Here is an 18,677-nt window from a genome sequence, read left to right as displayed (position 1 = left end):
ATAAATTTCATCCTGTAAGTATATGTAGCCCTCGGTGCCCCTTGGAGACTATGCATAGCCATGAAATACCATAACAACATATAAAGTCATAGGCCAAAGATACGGTTGAGAAAATCCATATTGAAAGATAGCTCCACTCAAAAATCTGCTAAAGCAATAAAATTAAACTTTTGTAAAAGGGTATTTTGATGAATGATGACTTGTGATTTTTTTTTTCTACTGATTTGATGTTCATCTCTAGAGAACAGATATTTGTTTACTTAAGAACTCCCGACTTACAGACGACCCCTAGTTAAAGACCGACCTCTTTGCCCACTATGACCTCTGGTGAAGTCAAGACCAAATAGTGGATATACAGGTGGTCCCCTACTTCAGGACACCCGACTTACAGATGACCCCTTTTTAAAGACTGCCCCCTGTGACCTCTGGATGCTATTACTATAGTCCCAGACTGTGATGATCGGCTGTAAGGTGTCTGTAATGAAGCTTTACTGATAATCCTTGGTCCCATTATAGCTAAAAATTTTGAAACTCCAATTGTCACTGGGACAAAAAAATTTTTTGGCTGAAACTACAATTATAAAATATACAATTTCGACTTTCAAATTCAACTTAAGAACAAACCTATGGAACCTTGTACATAACCCGGGGACTGCCTGTATAATGACAACTGTGGAAGCCATTACAAATGTAAAGGGTAAACAAAATCTTATCATATATGTTTTGATCTCTTTTCTTTAATGAAAGAAAATTATGAGAATTACAGTTTAGTAAAAGGGGTAGATAAGTGGTACTCTCACGCCTTCCATAAATTTTGCAAAAATTCTGCAAGTAAAAATGTACCTGGTTCACTCTCTGCTGCATAATATACTACAACATCTGTCGCAGCTTTAGAAAAATCTCATTCTCTTTGCGTGGTATGTGGAATTTCCATGTGCATTTCTCTAAGGCCATTTTCATATCACGTTATGTCTTCAGTTATTACCTTCAGTTATGGCATGATCAAACAAACTCAACAGGTACAAGTCTTTCCAGTGACTATTCAGAGGTAAGGTATAATGGAAAGGCTTGCACCTGTTGTGTGTTCAACCACACCAGGATTTGTCTCATGATAACTGATGTAAGCTGCTATAGACCGAAATGAGATTCGAACTATATTCACAAAATGTACAGTGAATATTACCTTACCTACCTCAGAGGCAACAGTTTAGTAAACTTTCAGCAACTTACATGACCCATTTATGCTGCACATTTTGGGCTTTCTATAAAGGCAGCTTAAAGGACATCTACCACCAGGATGAAGGATTGTAAACCAAGCACACTGACATATTGGGGTGTGCCTCCTTTGGCAGGATCTGCTCTTCTTTTAGCTTCTATGCCCAATAAAAGGCTTTTAAAATTATTTAAGCTTAAGGGGCTCCAGGCTCCATAGGTGTTAATGGAGCATTGAGTCCCTCAGGCTCATTTAAATCCTTTTTTTCCTATAAATCAGGGCATTAAAGCTTAAAGAAGAGCAGATCCTGTCAATATGTAAGTGTGCTTGGTTTACAATCCTTCATCCTTGTGGTGATGTCCTTTTAAAACAGCATCCCAGCTCTCTATGTAAGTTAAATGACTACTTTATATGATATTGGGTTAGATATAGCTGCTATCTTTGGTATATTCCTATATAATATTGTATGTATACTGACTGTAAACAGTCAAACAGATGATTGCTTCACCGTTATATCCAATGCCGTCTTCTCTGTATTTAGTTAGAATGGAGTAAATGGAGAATACTGTAACCCATACAGCTGCATATTTCTCTATAGCCTCAGTTACTTACTCCTGGTAAATTACTTCCTAAGGGGGTTGCAGAAGCTTGGCAGCTTGTGTCATTAATCTTAGTATGCAGAGAAGGTTAAAGGTTTTAAGATGCTTAAATTGCTGGAAGTCAAAATGTTCTATACATGTGAATACTTTCCCATGGCTTATAGACCCAGTGGCTACTACAATCACTGCAACATCTCTAGTTATATCACTGCTGGCTTTAGTTTGATGTCACATTTTCTTATTGACCTGCAATTGTTTTTGTGAATAGATAGTTTTACAGAAACGTTTTGTAAGATTTCATTACATACCAATTACCTGGACAAGAAAGAATGTCCAAACCTAAAGAATAGAAAGGGTATTACGCAAGATCTTTGATAACATTCAGATTTCTCTGAGTGTTAATAAGACCTGTCATCTTTTCAGGAATCGCTGCTCAGTACTCTAATAGCCAGCGGACGTTAATACCATTTATTTTTATGGAAGATGTGACATGGATTTTGTTTGAAGACTTGAATTTTATTAGTTCTAGCTCCTGTGGATTAAAAACATACCCTCTGAACAGACGTGATATGTAAATACATAGTGTGTGAGATGTCAGGACCTATTCATGTTACAACGTTGTGCTTCTTATATGCAGATTTAACCAAGTTTTTACCTTACAGTAAAGGAGTCAGTTTTCCATATGTGGACCTGAATTTATTGTACATTTTGTGTGTGTGTTGAATTATTTTGTGTGTTTACTTTTATTTTTACATATGCAAAATATATATATGCATCCTGGAATTTTTTAGACTTTAAAATAAATAGTAATGTTACCCACAACAGAAATTGGTCCTGTCCTGGTCATATATTACATAGTTGCTTTAAGCATTGTTATATGCTCAGGATGTTGTTTTGATTTAGAAATGCTAGTGAGGAAGCAGCATGTTACTTTTTGGCTTCTTGATCTTCACAGTGTCAGACAGGTTGGCCATCCGCGCCACCAATATCCTTATTCAGTTCTCCTTATTCATTCATATACCTTATAGACATAAGGGTAACTTTCTATTTGCTTTCTTAAAGAAAATCTACCATTTCCTTTTATGCATTATGAACCAAATATACCTTGAGAATGCTGTAGCTACACTGATGCAGAAACATATCTGGTTTATTCCCGGAATTGAGTGGTTTTGCTGAAATTTTTTTTTTAATAAAATTATGATATTGTGGCTGGCCAGCGCTTCTCCTTACCCTAATTATGCACTGCTTCAGCATTGCCCTACCCAACTTAAGCTTAGAATACGTCATCACTGCGTTGTCCATGACAGGCAGAAATAATCAATTGCTCCACCATCCCCCAGCTGTTGTGTATCCAGCTCAGGTTGATTAGACCTGTCTGTACAGTTCAAGCAGCTCTTTTATGCACAGAAGACAGTGTGCACCCAGCTTTCCGAAGGTCCTGAATTTTATAATAGTTTTTTTTTTTTATCAAAACCACTTGGTTCAGGGAATTAACAAGATATGATCCTGCATCAGTGTAGCTACAGCATTCTGAAAGTATGTTTGGTTCACAATGCTTAAAAACAAATGATAAATTTCCTTTAAAATTCTACTATTTTATAGAGTTGCATTGGGAGTTGTTTGTTAAATTTGGGTATTTTACCACTCTCCTCCTCATTTTTAATTCAATTTTCCACAATATTTTAACCATTTCCCTGGAGGAACCCCATACTATCTCAATCCATTCTATATATTGCCACAGTAGAGGACAGTCCATTCCTCTGGATCAATCCATATTTCCACGGCCTCTGACAGTCAGTACTATATGTCATTTAGCAGTAGACATCCACCTTTCCCTTGGAAACCATTTGGGTTAAGTGGTCTTACATTCCCAAGTCCCAAACCTTTGGCATTTGTATTTACCCATTGGTGGTAGTTTAACTTAAATCCTCCTTATTTTTGCCTGCTAAACTACTTTTTTTGTGGTATGTTATATTTGTATTTTTGAATGCAATACCCCCCCCCCCCCAAGTTTATTTTCTATATTTTTTCTGTTTGTCCTTCTCAATCTGCCCATCTAGATACCCACAATATTTTTGTTTCTTATTCTCACTACTAGCCTCATTATAATCTTAGGTTTTATTTTCAATAATGTGAAATCTGATTTGCATTATCATGCCTTTGTCTTACTTTTTTGGAAAAACACATAAAAACAATTCCATATTGATATTAACAATCTGCTCCTTTATTACACGATTCTATCTATAGCATATTGCTTTTTTTTTCTCTTTTAGGAGTTGCTTTCCCCTGGACCATCAACCTGCATAACTTTAGTGTCTATACTCTTGTGGAGCATCAAGTGATACTCAGCCTAGTAGAACCAATGGGCTGCACTTCGACACTGGCAGTGACCTCTCACGCGTTGCCTACAGCCGGCCCTGAAGCTGGTCACTCGTTTGTGGTCTGTTTGCACGTTGACTTGGAACCTCTGGAAATAAAATGGTCAAACCCACAGGTTTGTACATCTTATCAATTTGCTTTTACCCCGGTTTGTTAACTAAAAAAAAATCTACTTAAATTAATTTTTTTTTATTATACTTTTGCCTCCTGCTCCCGGACTGTGACAGTACTGCATGAATATGAACATAATGTCCATGGCTAAACGGAGCTGAATTTCTGTAGTAGCTTTTTAAATTTTTGGAAAAATTCTTTTCATCGAAGTTGTCCTATTGAACATGCAGACCAGTCTTGCAGGCAGCATGTTATAGAGCAGGGGGAGCTGAGCAGATTGTACATATTGGGGCAGATTTACTTACCCGGCCCATTCGCGATCCAGCGGCGCATTCTCTGCGCTGGATTCGGGTCCGGCCGGGATTTATTAAGGCAGTTCCTCCGACGTCGACCAGGTGGCGCTGCTGCGCTAAAGAGCATCGGAACGCACTGGAATACACCGAGCCGGGCTGAGTGAAGGTAAGTGCAATTTTCGCAACAGATTTTTTTTTTAAATGCAGCGGTTTTTCCGAATCCGTCGAGTTTTGGTTCGGCCACGCCCCCCGATATCCGTAGCGTGCATGCCTGCGCCGATGCGCCACAATCCGATCGCGTGCGCCAAAATCCTGGGGAAAATCGGAGCAAATCGGAAATATTCGGGTAACACGTCGGGAAAACGCGAATCGGGCCCTTAGTAAATGGCCCCCAATGTCCTATCTGCAGATTACATTCTAGAGAGTAGGAGGGGCTGAGCAGATTCTACATATTGTCCTATCTGCAGGTAACATGTTGTAGAGCAGGAGGAGCTGAGCAGATTGTACATGGTGCCCTGTCTGCAGGCAGCATGTTATAGAGCAGGAGGAGATGAGAGGATTGTATATAACCTCATATCTGCAGCCAGAATGTTATAGAGCAGGAGGAGTTTAGCAGATTGTACATAGTGTCCTATCTGCAGGCAACATGTTATAAAGCAGGTGAAGCTGAGTAAATTGTACATAGTGTTCTATTTGCAGGTAGCATGTTATAGAGAAGGAGGAGCTGAGCAGGTTGTAATTAGTGTCCTATCGGCAGGCAGCATGTTATAGAGCAGGAGGAGCTGAGCAGATTATACATAGTGTCCTAAATGCAGTTTTTTTGAGTAATAGGAACACACATATGTAATAATGTAACCTACATGATGCATGGAAAAAGAATATCAAGAAGGTCTTTTTAAATGAGGATATATCTCAGATGATGAGTTATATAAGGCCTGTGGGGAAATTTCTTGTAAAGTACTGTAATTGAAAAGCAGGCCACCATATATTGTTTTGTTCATAGCTTTTATTTTTATTAAAGGAATTATTTTTTATTTTTAAACTTGTTTTAAAGATTTTTTTAGTTACTTCCCGTGTTGGCCATGTCTTTTAAAATAAACTGAGAACTTTTTCAGAAATCATTAAACCTTGTAATAATCAAAAGTGTTCTAGTTAATATCTAGTTTTATTTTTAATATAATATTAAGCATAATTACAGTTAAAAGATGAATAAATGAGGGCCGATCTTCATCGAAATCTGATGTGTGGAAAATAGTAACACGCTATGTTGATTTTTCATTGGGGTTTTTGCACTAAAAAACTTAAATTGTGTTTTTATTCCTTAAGGGGAACACTAATCTTGTATCCTACTAACAATTAAATATCTAATATTTGAAAAATGTAAATATACAATTCAAAGCCCCCCCCCCCAAAAAAAACTTTCCATACCTATTACCCAAGCAAATTTGTGGTAGCAATGGCAGGGTCTGTGCCATTTGAATACTGTTTACTTTGATGTATTTGTGGGTTTGTGTAACTGGAGCTCCTTCTAGCAGAGTCATCTTTGGCCTGATGGGGAGAAATAAGTAGCAGATGTGCTGTTTTCGCAGATCCTGACGCATGGCAGCGCACACAGTGCTAAAGAACAATAAAAATTCTTCCATTCGGGTTCACACCCTTGTGCTTTTTCACGCTACATGAAGTTCTGATTGGAAGGCGGCAGGCAGTTATGGGTGTCTGGAAGACATTACAGCAGAGCCGAGTGGAAAGGTGCTTGGGGACACAGAATGTGACCTGAGTTTGCTTTTTGTTTGTGTTCTTTGTAAATGGCAGCGTGTGTGGGTTCAGTTTTGAAGCCTGCCCTCTGTTATGCTGAAGGTCTTAACGTTGGCCCTTTCATGTCATGATCCTCTTTGTGAAGTGAAAAGTAGTCGTCCTTGGAGAGGTCTACATGAGAATTTAGTTTTGTGCTAAAATTATAATGTCTTTTAAAAAAAATGTGTTATTATTATTACATTTTTTTTCTTTTATACAACTTGGCCAACAACCTTTTCTCTTGGCTGCAAAAGCATTCAGATTCAGCTCATCCATGTTACAGTAAAGTGAGAGGAATAACCTTTCTAAGCAGTCAAGAGGCCCCCATACACACCACATCTAAGGTCCTGTTTGGATTATATTCGGTCAATAAAACCATAATAACGAAGGCCCGTTCTTACCACTTCTGGTAAGAACGGAAAAATAGCGCTGCAGCTTCCGTCCAATTTTCCACTGGGTTAAAGGAAGCCTTTTGCAAATGGACACTAACATGTGCCATTAAAAGTCCATTGAAATTATTAGATATTTTAACCAATCCATAATATATAATAATTCTTTATATAGTGCCTATAGATTACTCAGTGCTGCACAGAGCTTGCCAAATTGGTCCGTGTCCCCATGGGGCTCACAATCTAAACAACCTAGAAGTATTTTTTGCACTGTGGGAGGAAACCGGAGGACCTTGGAGAAAACCCACACAAACACAGGGAACATATAAACTTTCTGCAGATGTTGACCTGGGTTGGACTTGAACCCAGGACTCCAGCGCTGCAAGGCAGAAGTGCTAATTACTCAGCCACCGTGTTGCCCTATGCACCTATCCATTAGACTTATTATACAGGGTGTAACAAAAAGGTTGGGATGGTGGATTATCGCCCGAAATACACATCTGATCAAAAAAACTACAAATATACATGTCAAATAATCTTGAAAAGATATTTACCAATGATGCCAAACTCTTCTTGTAATTTTTTCTGTGGAATCCAAATCTGCAATAAAAAAAATGGTGGTTCCCGTTTAAGATTTTGACATTTTTCCCCCCTCCACAACGGCGATGGGTTTGGTATCATTGGGTAGATTTTTAAAGAATATTTGACACATAATTTTAGTTTTGCAATCCTTAAATTTTGCAAGCTATTTCACGGTCTGAACTTTTCTGCTGCACCTTGTACATTATTATGTAATTATTATATATATATATATATATATATATATATATATATATATGTATATATATATATATAAAAAAAACTTCTATTTAAGGCATCAATAACTTACATAACATTCTGTTTGCTTCTCTTATTTCTACCTCAGCTTTCCCTACACTTGTATATAAACAAATAATAATAATAATTATTATTAAATAATCCACACAAACACAAGATGCAGAGTGATTACAATTCCCCTCCCCATCACCTCACACTTTACAGCAGGAAATGGCAGGAGAGACTCTCCAAATCAGCAAGTCAGCAGCACATGCTTGTGATGAGGTAACAGGAGGCAGGTTCCGCCCCTCCATCTTCCTGATTGTAGTTCGAGGGGAGTCCCATCTCTTGAAGGACCTTTGGTCCTCTTTTGATAGTCCTCAAATTAATTTTTGTTGTCCTAAAAGTGACGGTTCAGGGGAGAAGATTGGACATAAGTATTGGACTTAATACTGGTGACATATCCGTCGTATATCTGGAATGTGTCGACAGTCTCCCTGTAGCACCATTGAAACAGTCATGGCTCACAAGGGAAGTGAATGGGTACCACAGTTGTGATTGCAGTTTCTGGCCACTAAAGGACATGTCCCATCTTAACCATGGGCATATCACCTCATAATTTCAACAGCTAAATATAATAATAATCTTTATATAGCACCATCAAATTCTGTAGCCCTTTACAAATTCTGGGGAACATATACAAATAAAATGAGACATTACAGAGTAATAGTCATAGCTTACAATAGGAGTGAGGACACTGCTCGCTATGAGTAAGAAGGGGGTGGTATAAGAGTTTATAGCCATTTTTAAAAAGGAAATGGAATAAAATAATTTCATATATGAAAATGTTGCTGCTTGAACCAGCCATCAGCCGCTATCTCATATGCAATGTCCAAAGTCAGTGGGACTACAGAGAAGCCTGGAGCTCGGTACCTGACATTTTCAGGATTACAGACAGGGTTAATAGAGAGAGAGAATTTGTTAATATCGAGAGTTAAAGTTTCATGCAGTTAGTGAGTGTGATGGGTCTGCCTAAATAAATGGTTTTTAAGAGCTCGTTTGAAGCTTTGGGGGTTGGGTATTAGTCTGATGGACCGTAGTAGAGAATTCCAGAGAATTCGTGCAGCTCAAGAGAAGTCCTGGAGTTGTGAGTATGGGATTCCAATTAAGAAAGAGATTAATCTAAGATCAGTGGTGGATCAAAGAGCACAGGTTGAGTGATAGACTGAGGTAAGAAAGGAAAGGTAAGGAGGTGTAGCATTATGAAGAGCTTTGTGGATGAGGGTGAATAAATTAAACTGTATTCGGAAGGAGATGAACAAACAGTGGAGTGACTGCACAGACTGGAGGAATCCGTGTAGTGTTTGGACCGAAAGACGAGCCTGGCTGCTGTATTGAAAATGGATTGTAGAGGAGAGAGTTTAATAAGTGGAAGACCGCTAGTAGGGACTTACAGTAGTCTAGACAAGAGTGAATCAGAGTAACAATTAATGCTTTGGAGGTTGCAATCATAAGAAAGATTTTTAAGGTGCATCCAGTAAGAGCAAGCAACAGGTGATGTTGGAGGCGGCAGCGAGACAGTCACTGGTGTTCAGCAGTATGGTGGAAGGGATATTACGTCAAGACGTACAGCTGGGTACCATCAGCATAAAGATGACACTGCACACAATGGGGGCAGTATAGAGGGAAAAGAGAAGAGGACCTAGGACTGAGCCCTCACAACCCCGACACTGAGAGGAAGATGACTGGAGAGAGATCCCGAGAAGGAGACATTGAAGGTGCGGTCAGAGAGATGACCGGGTGAAGTAGCGGAGGGAAGGGGATTAATGGAGTTAGTGGTTTGAGAAATTATTTCCTGGCGTATGCCGACCTCCCACTGCTCCAGTAATTGATCAGTCCATATAAATTCACGTTCAGGTTGGGAAGAGTTGACCGGTCATTTTACCATAAACCCAGGGGCCTTATGTATCATATTTTTGCTGTTTTGACTTTTCTTATGGTATAACTATAGTTTCACATTACCCCAAATGAATTGTTTTAAAAACAAGCTTCACTTTATTTGTGGCGTAATCTGCTTCTATATAAAGACATTGTAATATATTTCAGATCCTTGTCCCCCCGAAGACTAGAGTCTTTTTCTGTGTCTTGTATAATACATGGACATCACATCCAGTAAATTTTAAGAGTATCATTGTAACATTCTGGCAAGTCGGTGTTGTGAAAATGAGCTTTGGGAACTCAGAACTGGTCAACACACACAGAGGTATTGAGTGTCTTACAATATATCTTGGTCCGCAGTCAACTGAACTGCAGCTGGGTGACCCGTGCAGCACTATGGAGCATATTGTGTGTCTCATTTATAGGAAAGATGTTCCCTAAAATGTGCCCCTTGTGTCTCCATGCAATTCAACATTCAAGGTAATAAAATGTTTGCAAATATGATACACAGACATTTTTTTTCGTCCTGTTAGGATGAGCTAAGAAGACTTTTATAGAAACAGATTTTTTTACTATTGTAAAGCGAATAATTCTTTTTTTTTTTTTGCCCATGAAACTAACTTCAGTTCAGCCTGTGCATTTATGGCATGAGTTCTAAAGCTCTCTTCAAATATATTTAAAGGAAATCTGCCATTTGATTTGATGCATTATGAACCAAACATACCTTGAGAATGCTGTAGCTACACTGACGCAGAAACCTATCTTGTTCAATCCCTAAATTGAGTGGTTTTGCTGAAAAAACTATGATGACTTTCAGGACCTTGGGAAACCTGGATTGCAGTACATAAAGACATTACATGACCTTTCGAATACAGTTTAAAATAATAACCCTCATCCACAAAGCTCTGTATAATGCTGCACCCCCCTACCTCTCCTCTCTTATCTCAGTCTATCGCCCAACTCGTGCTCTTAGTTCCGCCAGTGATCTTAGATTAACCTCTACCCTAGTGCGGACCTCCCACTCGCGTCTCCAAGACTATTCTAGAGCTGCACCAATTCTATGGAATGCTCTGCCCCGGACTATCAGACTAATACCTAACCTCCAAAGTTTCAAACGTGCTCTTAAAACACATTTCTTTAGGCAAGCCTATAACACTCATTAACTGCATGAAGTTTTAACTTTTCTACTAACCCGTCCTGTGTCGTCCTCCCATCTGTTATCCAGCAACCAGCAGGCACCAGACTTCTCTGCAGTCCCATTCACCCTGGACCTGGTATATAAGATGACGGCTTAGTGGTTCAAGCGACAGCAATTCCATTTATTATATTTTGTTCTATTCCCTAAGAAGAATGGCTTGACCATTAAATATTCTTTTACCTCGTGTTACCCCATCATCTTCATAAACCGTAAGCTCTGGCGAGCAGGGACCTCACTCCTGTTGTTCCATACAAATGTTGTGCTCTGTCATGTTATATTATATTTGTATTTGTTTCCTATGATTTGTAAAGCGCTACGTAATATGATGGCGCTATATAAATAAAGATTATTATTATTATTATTACATGGAGCTTCCTGAACTTTCCAGACATGACTAATCAACCTGAGGTGTATAACTCATACACAGCAGCTGGGGGATGGTGCAGCTATTGATTACCTTCGCCTTACAGTGATTACATCATTCTCCTGAGCAGTGTAAGAAGAAAGGCGCTGAGCCAGGCACAGGAGCGACAGAGACTCATTATCCTGAATTTTATAATTGTTTTTTCAGCAAAACCACTCAGCTCAGGGATTAGACAAGATATGTTTCTGCATCAGTGTAGCTACTGCATTCTCAAAGTATATTTGGTTCATAATGCATCAAATGTCAGATTTTCTTTAATACTTGCAAAAACCACTAGAAGAAGCATAACTGCATAATGCTAACACATTGAGCTTGGGTATTAAATTAACAGGGTAACGTGTCTTCTTATTTTTTAGTAGGCATGGGGGGTATATTCCAGTGTGTCAGTGCATGATGTAAACCCCGACCCTACCACCACGCCAGATATATCCTGCCTCCTGATATATATGGCAACTGGCGTGCAACAGGGTAATTCTATGTCAGGTCCTGCCTGGTGTATAATTGTGCTATAGCCTGGACAGTTCTTGGTACAGGCTATCATTAGTTGGCTGGCAGCTGCAGGGCACGAATGCCCTACACTGGCTCTCTACGTTCCTGGGCCTGGCACCCTTCACTCTCCTCCATGCCCGTTTGGCATGGAGGCGGCTTAAGGGAGAAATCGAGAATGCAGCCAGGGATTGCGACTTTTCCAGATTTTGTACTTCTAGATCTGTGATTTTTGAGCCGCGGCACACTTTTTATACTTAGAAGATCCTGGGGCACACCAACAACCAAAATAGCACAAAATGACACTAAAACAGTCATATTATACATATAGTTAATAATATAGATTCTAAATTTATTTTACTCACCTGGGCCTGTGAAACTCAACAGGCCTGTGAAACCTGGGCCTGTTTCGATAAACACAAAAGGGATATCCTGGCAGGAATGGTGGAAAGACGCACACGAAGCTCTTCCTCAACAGTTCTCAGTTTCTCCCTGTTTTTAGTTTTTATCGCAGTCAAGCTTGAGAAGCCCAGCTCAAATAGATATGTGGTTGAAAATGGGAGCAATGTCAAAATAGCTTTGTTGGCCAGAATGGGGAACTCCTTGGCAACAGATAACCAAAAACTGTCCAAAGGAAGATCAGCAAACTGTAGCTTTAAACCGCGATCTTGTGACGTAGCACTCAGCTTTCTCTATAAGTAGAATAGAGCCTGGCTGCCAAGTGCTACGCCACTAGAGTCAATTCAAGCAGGACATGACTGCTGAAGAGCGGTACTAATATCATTTATTATTCCACACATACAACTCTCACAGAGTTCACTCTTGGGGGTTTTAAATCAGCTTCTTACCACCACAAGAGCTAGTTTTTTAGCCCTCAAGAGTGAAATATGCCTGGCAGAGGTCCTTTCAATAAAATATTTATTTTTATAAAGTGAAATAAAAAAGGATAACCCCCTCATATATTCAATCCCATGTAACCTCATAAATACAGTCCCACGTATATGAGCACATGATTATCAGCATCATATACTGTGGTGATGTGCACTGTACAGCGTCACAGTATATGGTGCTGATTATTATGTGGCTCATATACTGCAATATAAAGGGGTACAATGAGAAGTACTATGGCCATGAGGCCAGAGAACAAGTGCCAGCTCATATACTCAGCATATGAGCTGGTAGTACTTGTAGTACTCCAGCCACATGACTATAGTATTTCTCATTTTACATTTCTCATTGTTATATGCAGTATACTGCTGGAGTACTACAAGTACCAGCTCATATGCTGAGTATTCTGCCAACAGTTCATATACTCAGGCAAAAGCTCATATAGTCAGCATTATTGGTGGGCATTACCTTGACGGTGGGCAAATGCGAGAGTCTCTCCGCTCTCAGGATGATGCGCCGGCCTCGGTGATGTCATTTTGTCGTGCGAGGTTCAAAGCTTGTGCATGTGTTATTGTACACGTCTCCTACATTGTAAGAAGCCGAGACTGTGCATCGCTGCTCATTGCCGGGAAACAAAACACAAGGGGCACTATAGTTTGGGGAACTTTCCCCGCAGCACACCCGACCATGCGGAACACTGGTTGAAAATCACTGTTCTAGATAACAGCTCTCATAAACTCTGCCCTATGAAAAGAAATCAGAAAACAGAGGTTTTTTTTGTTTCTTTGTTTTTATCTTTCCAATTAAAAATTCCCTACAAGAATCATTCACTTGCGCACCTCTTGCTACAATTAATCAGGTTTGCTGCTTACATTCACTCACATGAATACACTAAGCACTGCTACATCCATACACACTTGCACATTTACTTACCCAGTCCTGTCGCGATCCCCGATCCGGACGGTCCGACGAAGATGATGTCCAGCGCGATTCACCAAGATCGTGCACCCAAGATCCTTCATCTGTCGACCCCCGCTGAGGTCCGCCGGAGTTCACCTTCTTCTTCTCTGTGTATGTGAGTGCATGTCTTGCGACACAATTTACGATGTTAAATCCCGCGCATTGTCCAAATCTGTGGGCGAAAATGCGGTCCGTGGACCCTTAGTAAATGAGCCCCACAGAGTTTTTGTTCACACAGTCCCTGCCACAAAACCTACAAAAGGATTTAAAGAGGACCTTTCATGCAAGTTAACCCACCCAAAATAAAGACTTAATTAAAAACGATGATTAAAAAGCATAGCCTTTATGGTTCCTTTCCATGGCTGCATTGTTTAAATATCAGTTTGTGAACTTATATTCGCCTGATGGGAGTCCATCACACTAATTGAGTTATGGATATTAAAATTTACTTGCATTAACCTGCATCCGTGTTCCTGATTAACAGGTATGAGTGCTATGATATTCTTCTATATGAAACATTTAAAGAGAGCTCTGTTACATTATTTGGCGCTTAAAGTAATGTGACCAGGAGGACATCATCTAAGGTCCTGTTACATCTGCAATATCTACCCCATGTATGTATCTGATCACATGGAATCACAGCAGTCCCCATGGAGGATGGGGAAACCATGGGGACTGCTGTACTTTTATGTGATCAGATACATACATGGGATAGACGTTGCAGATGCAACAGGATGTTAAAGGATGTCACTGTGGTCACATGACAAGCTGAGAAGACTCATGGGACATGTGGAGGAGTAGATGGATGGGGCCAGCCCAGCAGAACATGCCCCCTCTGATGCTAGATAATATAACATAAAGTTGATTTATGTGGATGTGAGGGAAACAAAGAAAGGTGTCAGTTAATAGATCTCTATGAGAACCTGTTACTAAGGACCATGCAGGAAGCCGGAGATCAGTCACATGCTTCTTGATCCTTCAGTAATACTCATGTCTGGATGGCTGGGAGAGGGAGGGAGCAATGCAGCAATTTGTCAGCTCTCCTCCTGATCTTCACGACGGCAGTCCGGAGGGTCTGCCACTGCTGGGTCGCCTGATCTTCTGACTATAAGATGCAGGTGCTTTTTAACAAGACTTTTTCCTACCTTCTGGTTTTGTGATGCATTCCCTTCTGATTTCCGACAGCAGTGCCCTTCTGGTGATAGATTCCCTTTTAACCCCTTCCCGCTCGCAGTGACATAGCGCTCAGCGGCAGATATATCCGTCTCTGAGCTGATGTCGACTCAGCTCGAGATCAGCATCCCGAGCCGGCATCGGGATACACGGGGTGCCGGCTGTAATTAACTGCCGACATCCCAGTGTAACACCCGCGGCCGGAGTGGGCTCCGATCTTGGGTGTTTAACCCGTTAAATTCATTTAACTTGTCTGTCAGGGGTCTTTTCTCCACGATCGCCCCCCCCCCCCCCTTACCAGAGCCACGCCTTGCTGTAGCTTCACAGGCTCTTACATTGTGCAGAAGCATGTCTTCCTTCCTGCTCACATAGCACCTCCCCCTACCCCTGCCTGTTTTAATCTCACATAGTGGGAGGGGAAAGTGCTCCGGCACAGTGTAACAGCTGCAGCACAAAGGGGCTCTGGTAACAACCCTTCTTGTGCATTAGTATAAATTAATAAGTTGATTTTATAAGGAAGGAGATCATTGTTAACAAATATAAGAAGATTACCACAGTTACAGTGCCTGGATCTTTGAGTAAGTGTCCCTGGTTTATCATGGTTGATTTTGATGGAAGATTTCCTTTAAAGGTAATGCTGCTATTGAATAAGTATGTAAAATAGCCCAACGCCAGAAATAGTCACCAAAGTGCCACCAATAAGTATATTGTCTGTATTGTTTACTTTTGATCATTAAAAGACTTGGAGAAAGCCTAAATTTTGTCTCACCAGATGGGCGCCGTTTTGGGTTGATACAGTAGAAAGATTAATCTTTAGTGCAGATATTGACAAGGTAGCTACCTATAGATGTCACTAAAGAGGTAGCTCTCCTTCATAGGTAAAAACTATGCATTTGCATTTCTCTAGAAAATTTTGAAGAAAAAAAAAACACACCATAGCACAAAATTGTCTTAGTCCAGCTTTATGTATTTCTGTCACCGCAGTATTTTTTAGATGTGACAGTGGAACTCTAAATGTCTGAATGTCCCGGTGTGAACTCAACTTTTCCGAAAATCTGTTGAACTGTTTCCTTAATTGTTGGCACATCATTGATGGGGTAATTTCCCTTTTTTCTGTTCCAAACTATAGTGTAGGTCAAGTGTTCCTGGAAATAGATGGATTGAGTTGCTCAGAGCTACACTTAGGCAAATAAGGGCAAAGCACAGAAGTTCAAGGAGTATTTATGTAAATTTGGCTAAATTGTGTAGTGTTGAAAACTTTCATCATATAGAGAAATCAGGGCCTTTTTAACATTGAATGCAGATTGACCCAAGTGTTTCCTGCCTCTGTTCTACCCATATACGAAGCCGGCATCAAAGCTGCATGTGTCCCCAGGCTGAGAGGTCTCAGAAATGTATAAATATAAGTGGTTCCCATTGACTCAGGAGGGAATATATGGCATCCAGCTGTGGTCGGCATCCAGAGCTTGTTGCTTATGTGCACCATGTTTTATACACTGCATGGTAAACGTGTTGTCATATACATCCCGTGATTAATGCTTATTTATGAATGCTTGTGTAAATATCCACCAACTTAGTCAAACAATGTGGAAGTTAAACATTTTCTTCTGTGAATATTGCTGTGACAATTCCCCGGTGGAACCGACATATATACATGCCATGGGCTGAGGACACAACCCTAGCATATGTATTTTGCTTTCTAGAAGCAACTAGTGAATGATTGACAGAAATGTTTTATTTTTTGTTAAAAAAAAATGTACTTTCATGAGTTTCACTAAATCATCTATAAATGTATTTATAACTTGTGTTGCTTTTATACACCAAATCTTTACCAAAATATGTCAAACTGGTCCCCCATATTTTATACCTTAAAACGCTGACTAAAAGCCCACCTGTTTTTTAAATGCCAGCAATACAAAGTAACCCCTCTTCTATGTATCTTAAAGTGGTTGTACCAAGTTAGCGAGTTGTCCCCTATCCACAGAATAGGGAATAACATTCTGATTTGCGGTGGTGCAAAAAGACAGTGGTCCCCGGTGCAAACTTTGGATCAGGGCCCCATGTACCTAAACACTTGTTACCCTTCCTGCTACTGCACATTATACTTAAGAATACTGTATACATATATGTTACACAAACATACACACAGCACCATCTTCCCGTCATTAATGAAATGTCCAGCAGCCTCCCCTGACTTATGAAATGCCCAGCAGCCTCCCTTCATTCATGAAATGTCCTGAAGCCTCCCCTCATTAACAAAACACCCAGAAGTCTCCTCATTCATGAAGTATGCAGCAGCATATTAAAGATATGTCCAGAAGGTTTCCCTCACTAATTAAATGCCATGCAACCTCCTTCCACTAATTAAATGTCCAGAAACCCCCCATTCATTAAATATGCAGCATCTTTCACTCACTAATTAAATGTCCAGCAGTCTTCCCTCATTGATTAAATGTGCAGCAGCTTCTCTCACAAATGTCCAGCAGCCTTCCCTCATTGATTACATGTGCAGCAGCTTCTCTCACAAATGTCCAGCAGCCTCCCTACATTGATGAAATCTGCAGCAGCCTCTCCTTATTAATGAAATGTACGGCAGTTTTCCTTCACTTATGAAATGTCCAGTTGCCTCCCCTAATTCATTAAATATGCAGCAGCCTCCCCATGCTAACTAAATGTCCAGCAGTCTATCCTCACAAATGAATACACACCAGGGCTACATGCGCACACATATATACGGTGCTCAATAAATGCAGCCATATGCATGAACATATACACGCACAAGCACACACCAAGATAAACATGCCTGCACAGACCCATACTTAGATGTAGTCATATGTAGCCAATATGCACGCACATATACTTGCCAGACACATGCAGGCACATGCTTGCATGCAGTCACATACATTCACAGGCACATGCACACACAGACACATACATTCAGACTCATGCCTGATTCTTATGTACACCCGTACACACATTTCTTAAATATACTTACCATCAGTTAAGGCTGTCACACATCCGGTCTTTTTAGGAGGGCTGTGGCTTCAGCTCGAAGGCAGAGGGTTACACACCCGGCTCTGTTTCCCCTTCCTGTGTAACTGGCCGAGCACAATCTTTTGCTATGCTCTGCCCCCTCCTCTCATTGCCGACTACTTTAGAAGGGAAACATAGAGGAGAGAGACGCAGGCTTTGTTAAAAACAGCCCTGCCCACAGAACACAGGGGGCCGGAGCTCCTGCACAGCTGAAGGGGCCCCCAACACCAATGTTTCTGATCAGTCCACTCCTTTGAATGAAGTGGCAGGACACATACTTAACTCTCCACTCCACCCATTAGTGTTATCCAGATTGCTGGGGATTACGTTTTCAAGATTGGTGGGGGTTGATTACCCTCGCTGATCAGTTCTTTATTTCCTATCCAATGGATATAACTAAGAATATAGAGTTCTAAGAAAAGGTCCAATAACTGTTAAATTACCAAGAATTACAAGTATTTATGATGTAGAAAGAAGAGGTGAAAGGTTATGTTCAAGAATTCTGTAGATTTTTTTTTTTGTTAACCTCATTCTGCAGTGCGTTGGAGTTTTTTATTCCAGGGTTTTAAGCATGTTTTAATACTATCATTGTTTCTACTTGCTTCTTCTAGGTGCAGTTGTTATACCAGTTGACTGACACCATTGGCAAAGTGTGGGAGAAGATTCAGAAGAGAGGAGTTCTGTATCAGTCCTCAATGTACTTTGACTCCTCAGCTGGTGTGACTTCCAGCTCACCAATCAGGAGCAGTGTTGGCACAGCGCCTCCGGATACCAGCACCTGTAGCCCATCTGCTGATATTGGGACCACTACTGAGGTAAGTGTTTGTGATGGATGAAAACATTATCAGCACATAAAGCATAGTAACCGTCATCATACAACCTTCTTATGTAAATTATGTTTCACAGCACATGTTCACATGTTTTCACAGCATTATGTTTCACAGCACATATATGTTCTTCATTTCTTCTCAGTCGACCACCTA

At 40.4% G+C, this 18,677-nt stretch overlaps 1 protein-coding gene across 5 annotated transcripts in view; it reads left to right on the top strand.

Moving 5' to 3' along the window:
- Nucleotides 1-18,677, top strand: part of VPS13B (vacuolar protein sorting 13 homolog B) — a 629,099-nt gene that overhangs the window by 340,138 nt on the left and 270,284 nt on the right. For all 5 annotated transcript variants that reach the window (XM_072151499.1, XM_072151498.1, XM_072151501.1 and 2 more), the window contains exons 24-25: nt 4,086-4,306; nt 18,306-18,509. In XM_072151499.1, the coding sequence (XP_072007600.1) occupies nt 4,086-4,306; nt 18,306-18,509 (425 nt within the window). The remainder of the gene's footprint in view (nt 1-4,085; nt 4,307-18,305; nt 18,510-18,677) is intronic.

Source organism: Engystomops pustulosus, chromosome 5, assembly GCF_040894005.1.
Source record: "Engystomops pustulosus chromosome 5, aEngPut4.maternal, whole genome shotgun sequence".
NCBI classification, from domain to species: domain Eukaryota; kingdom Metazoa; phylum Chordata; class Amphibia; order Anura; family Leptodactylidae; genus Engystomops; species Engystomops pustulosus.
The sequence above is the reverse complement of the archived record's forward strand: the minus strand, read 5'-3'. Positions and strand labels throughout refer to the sequence as shown.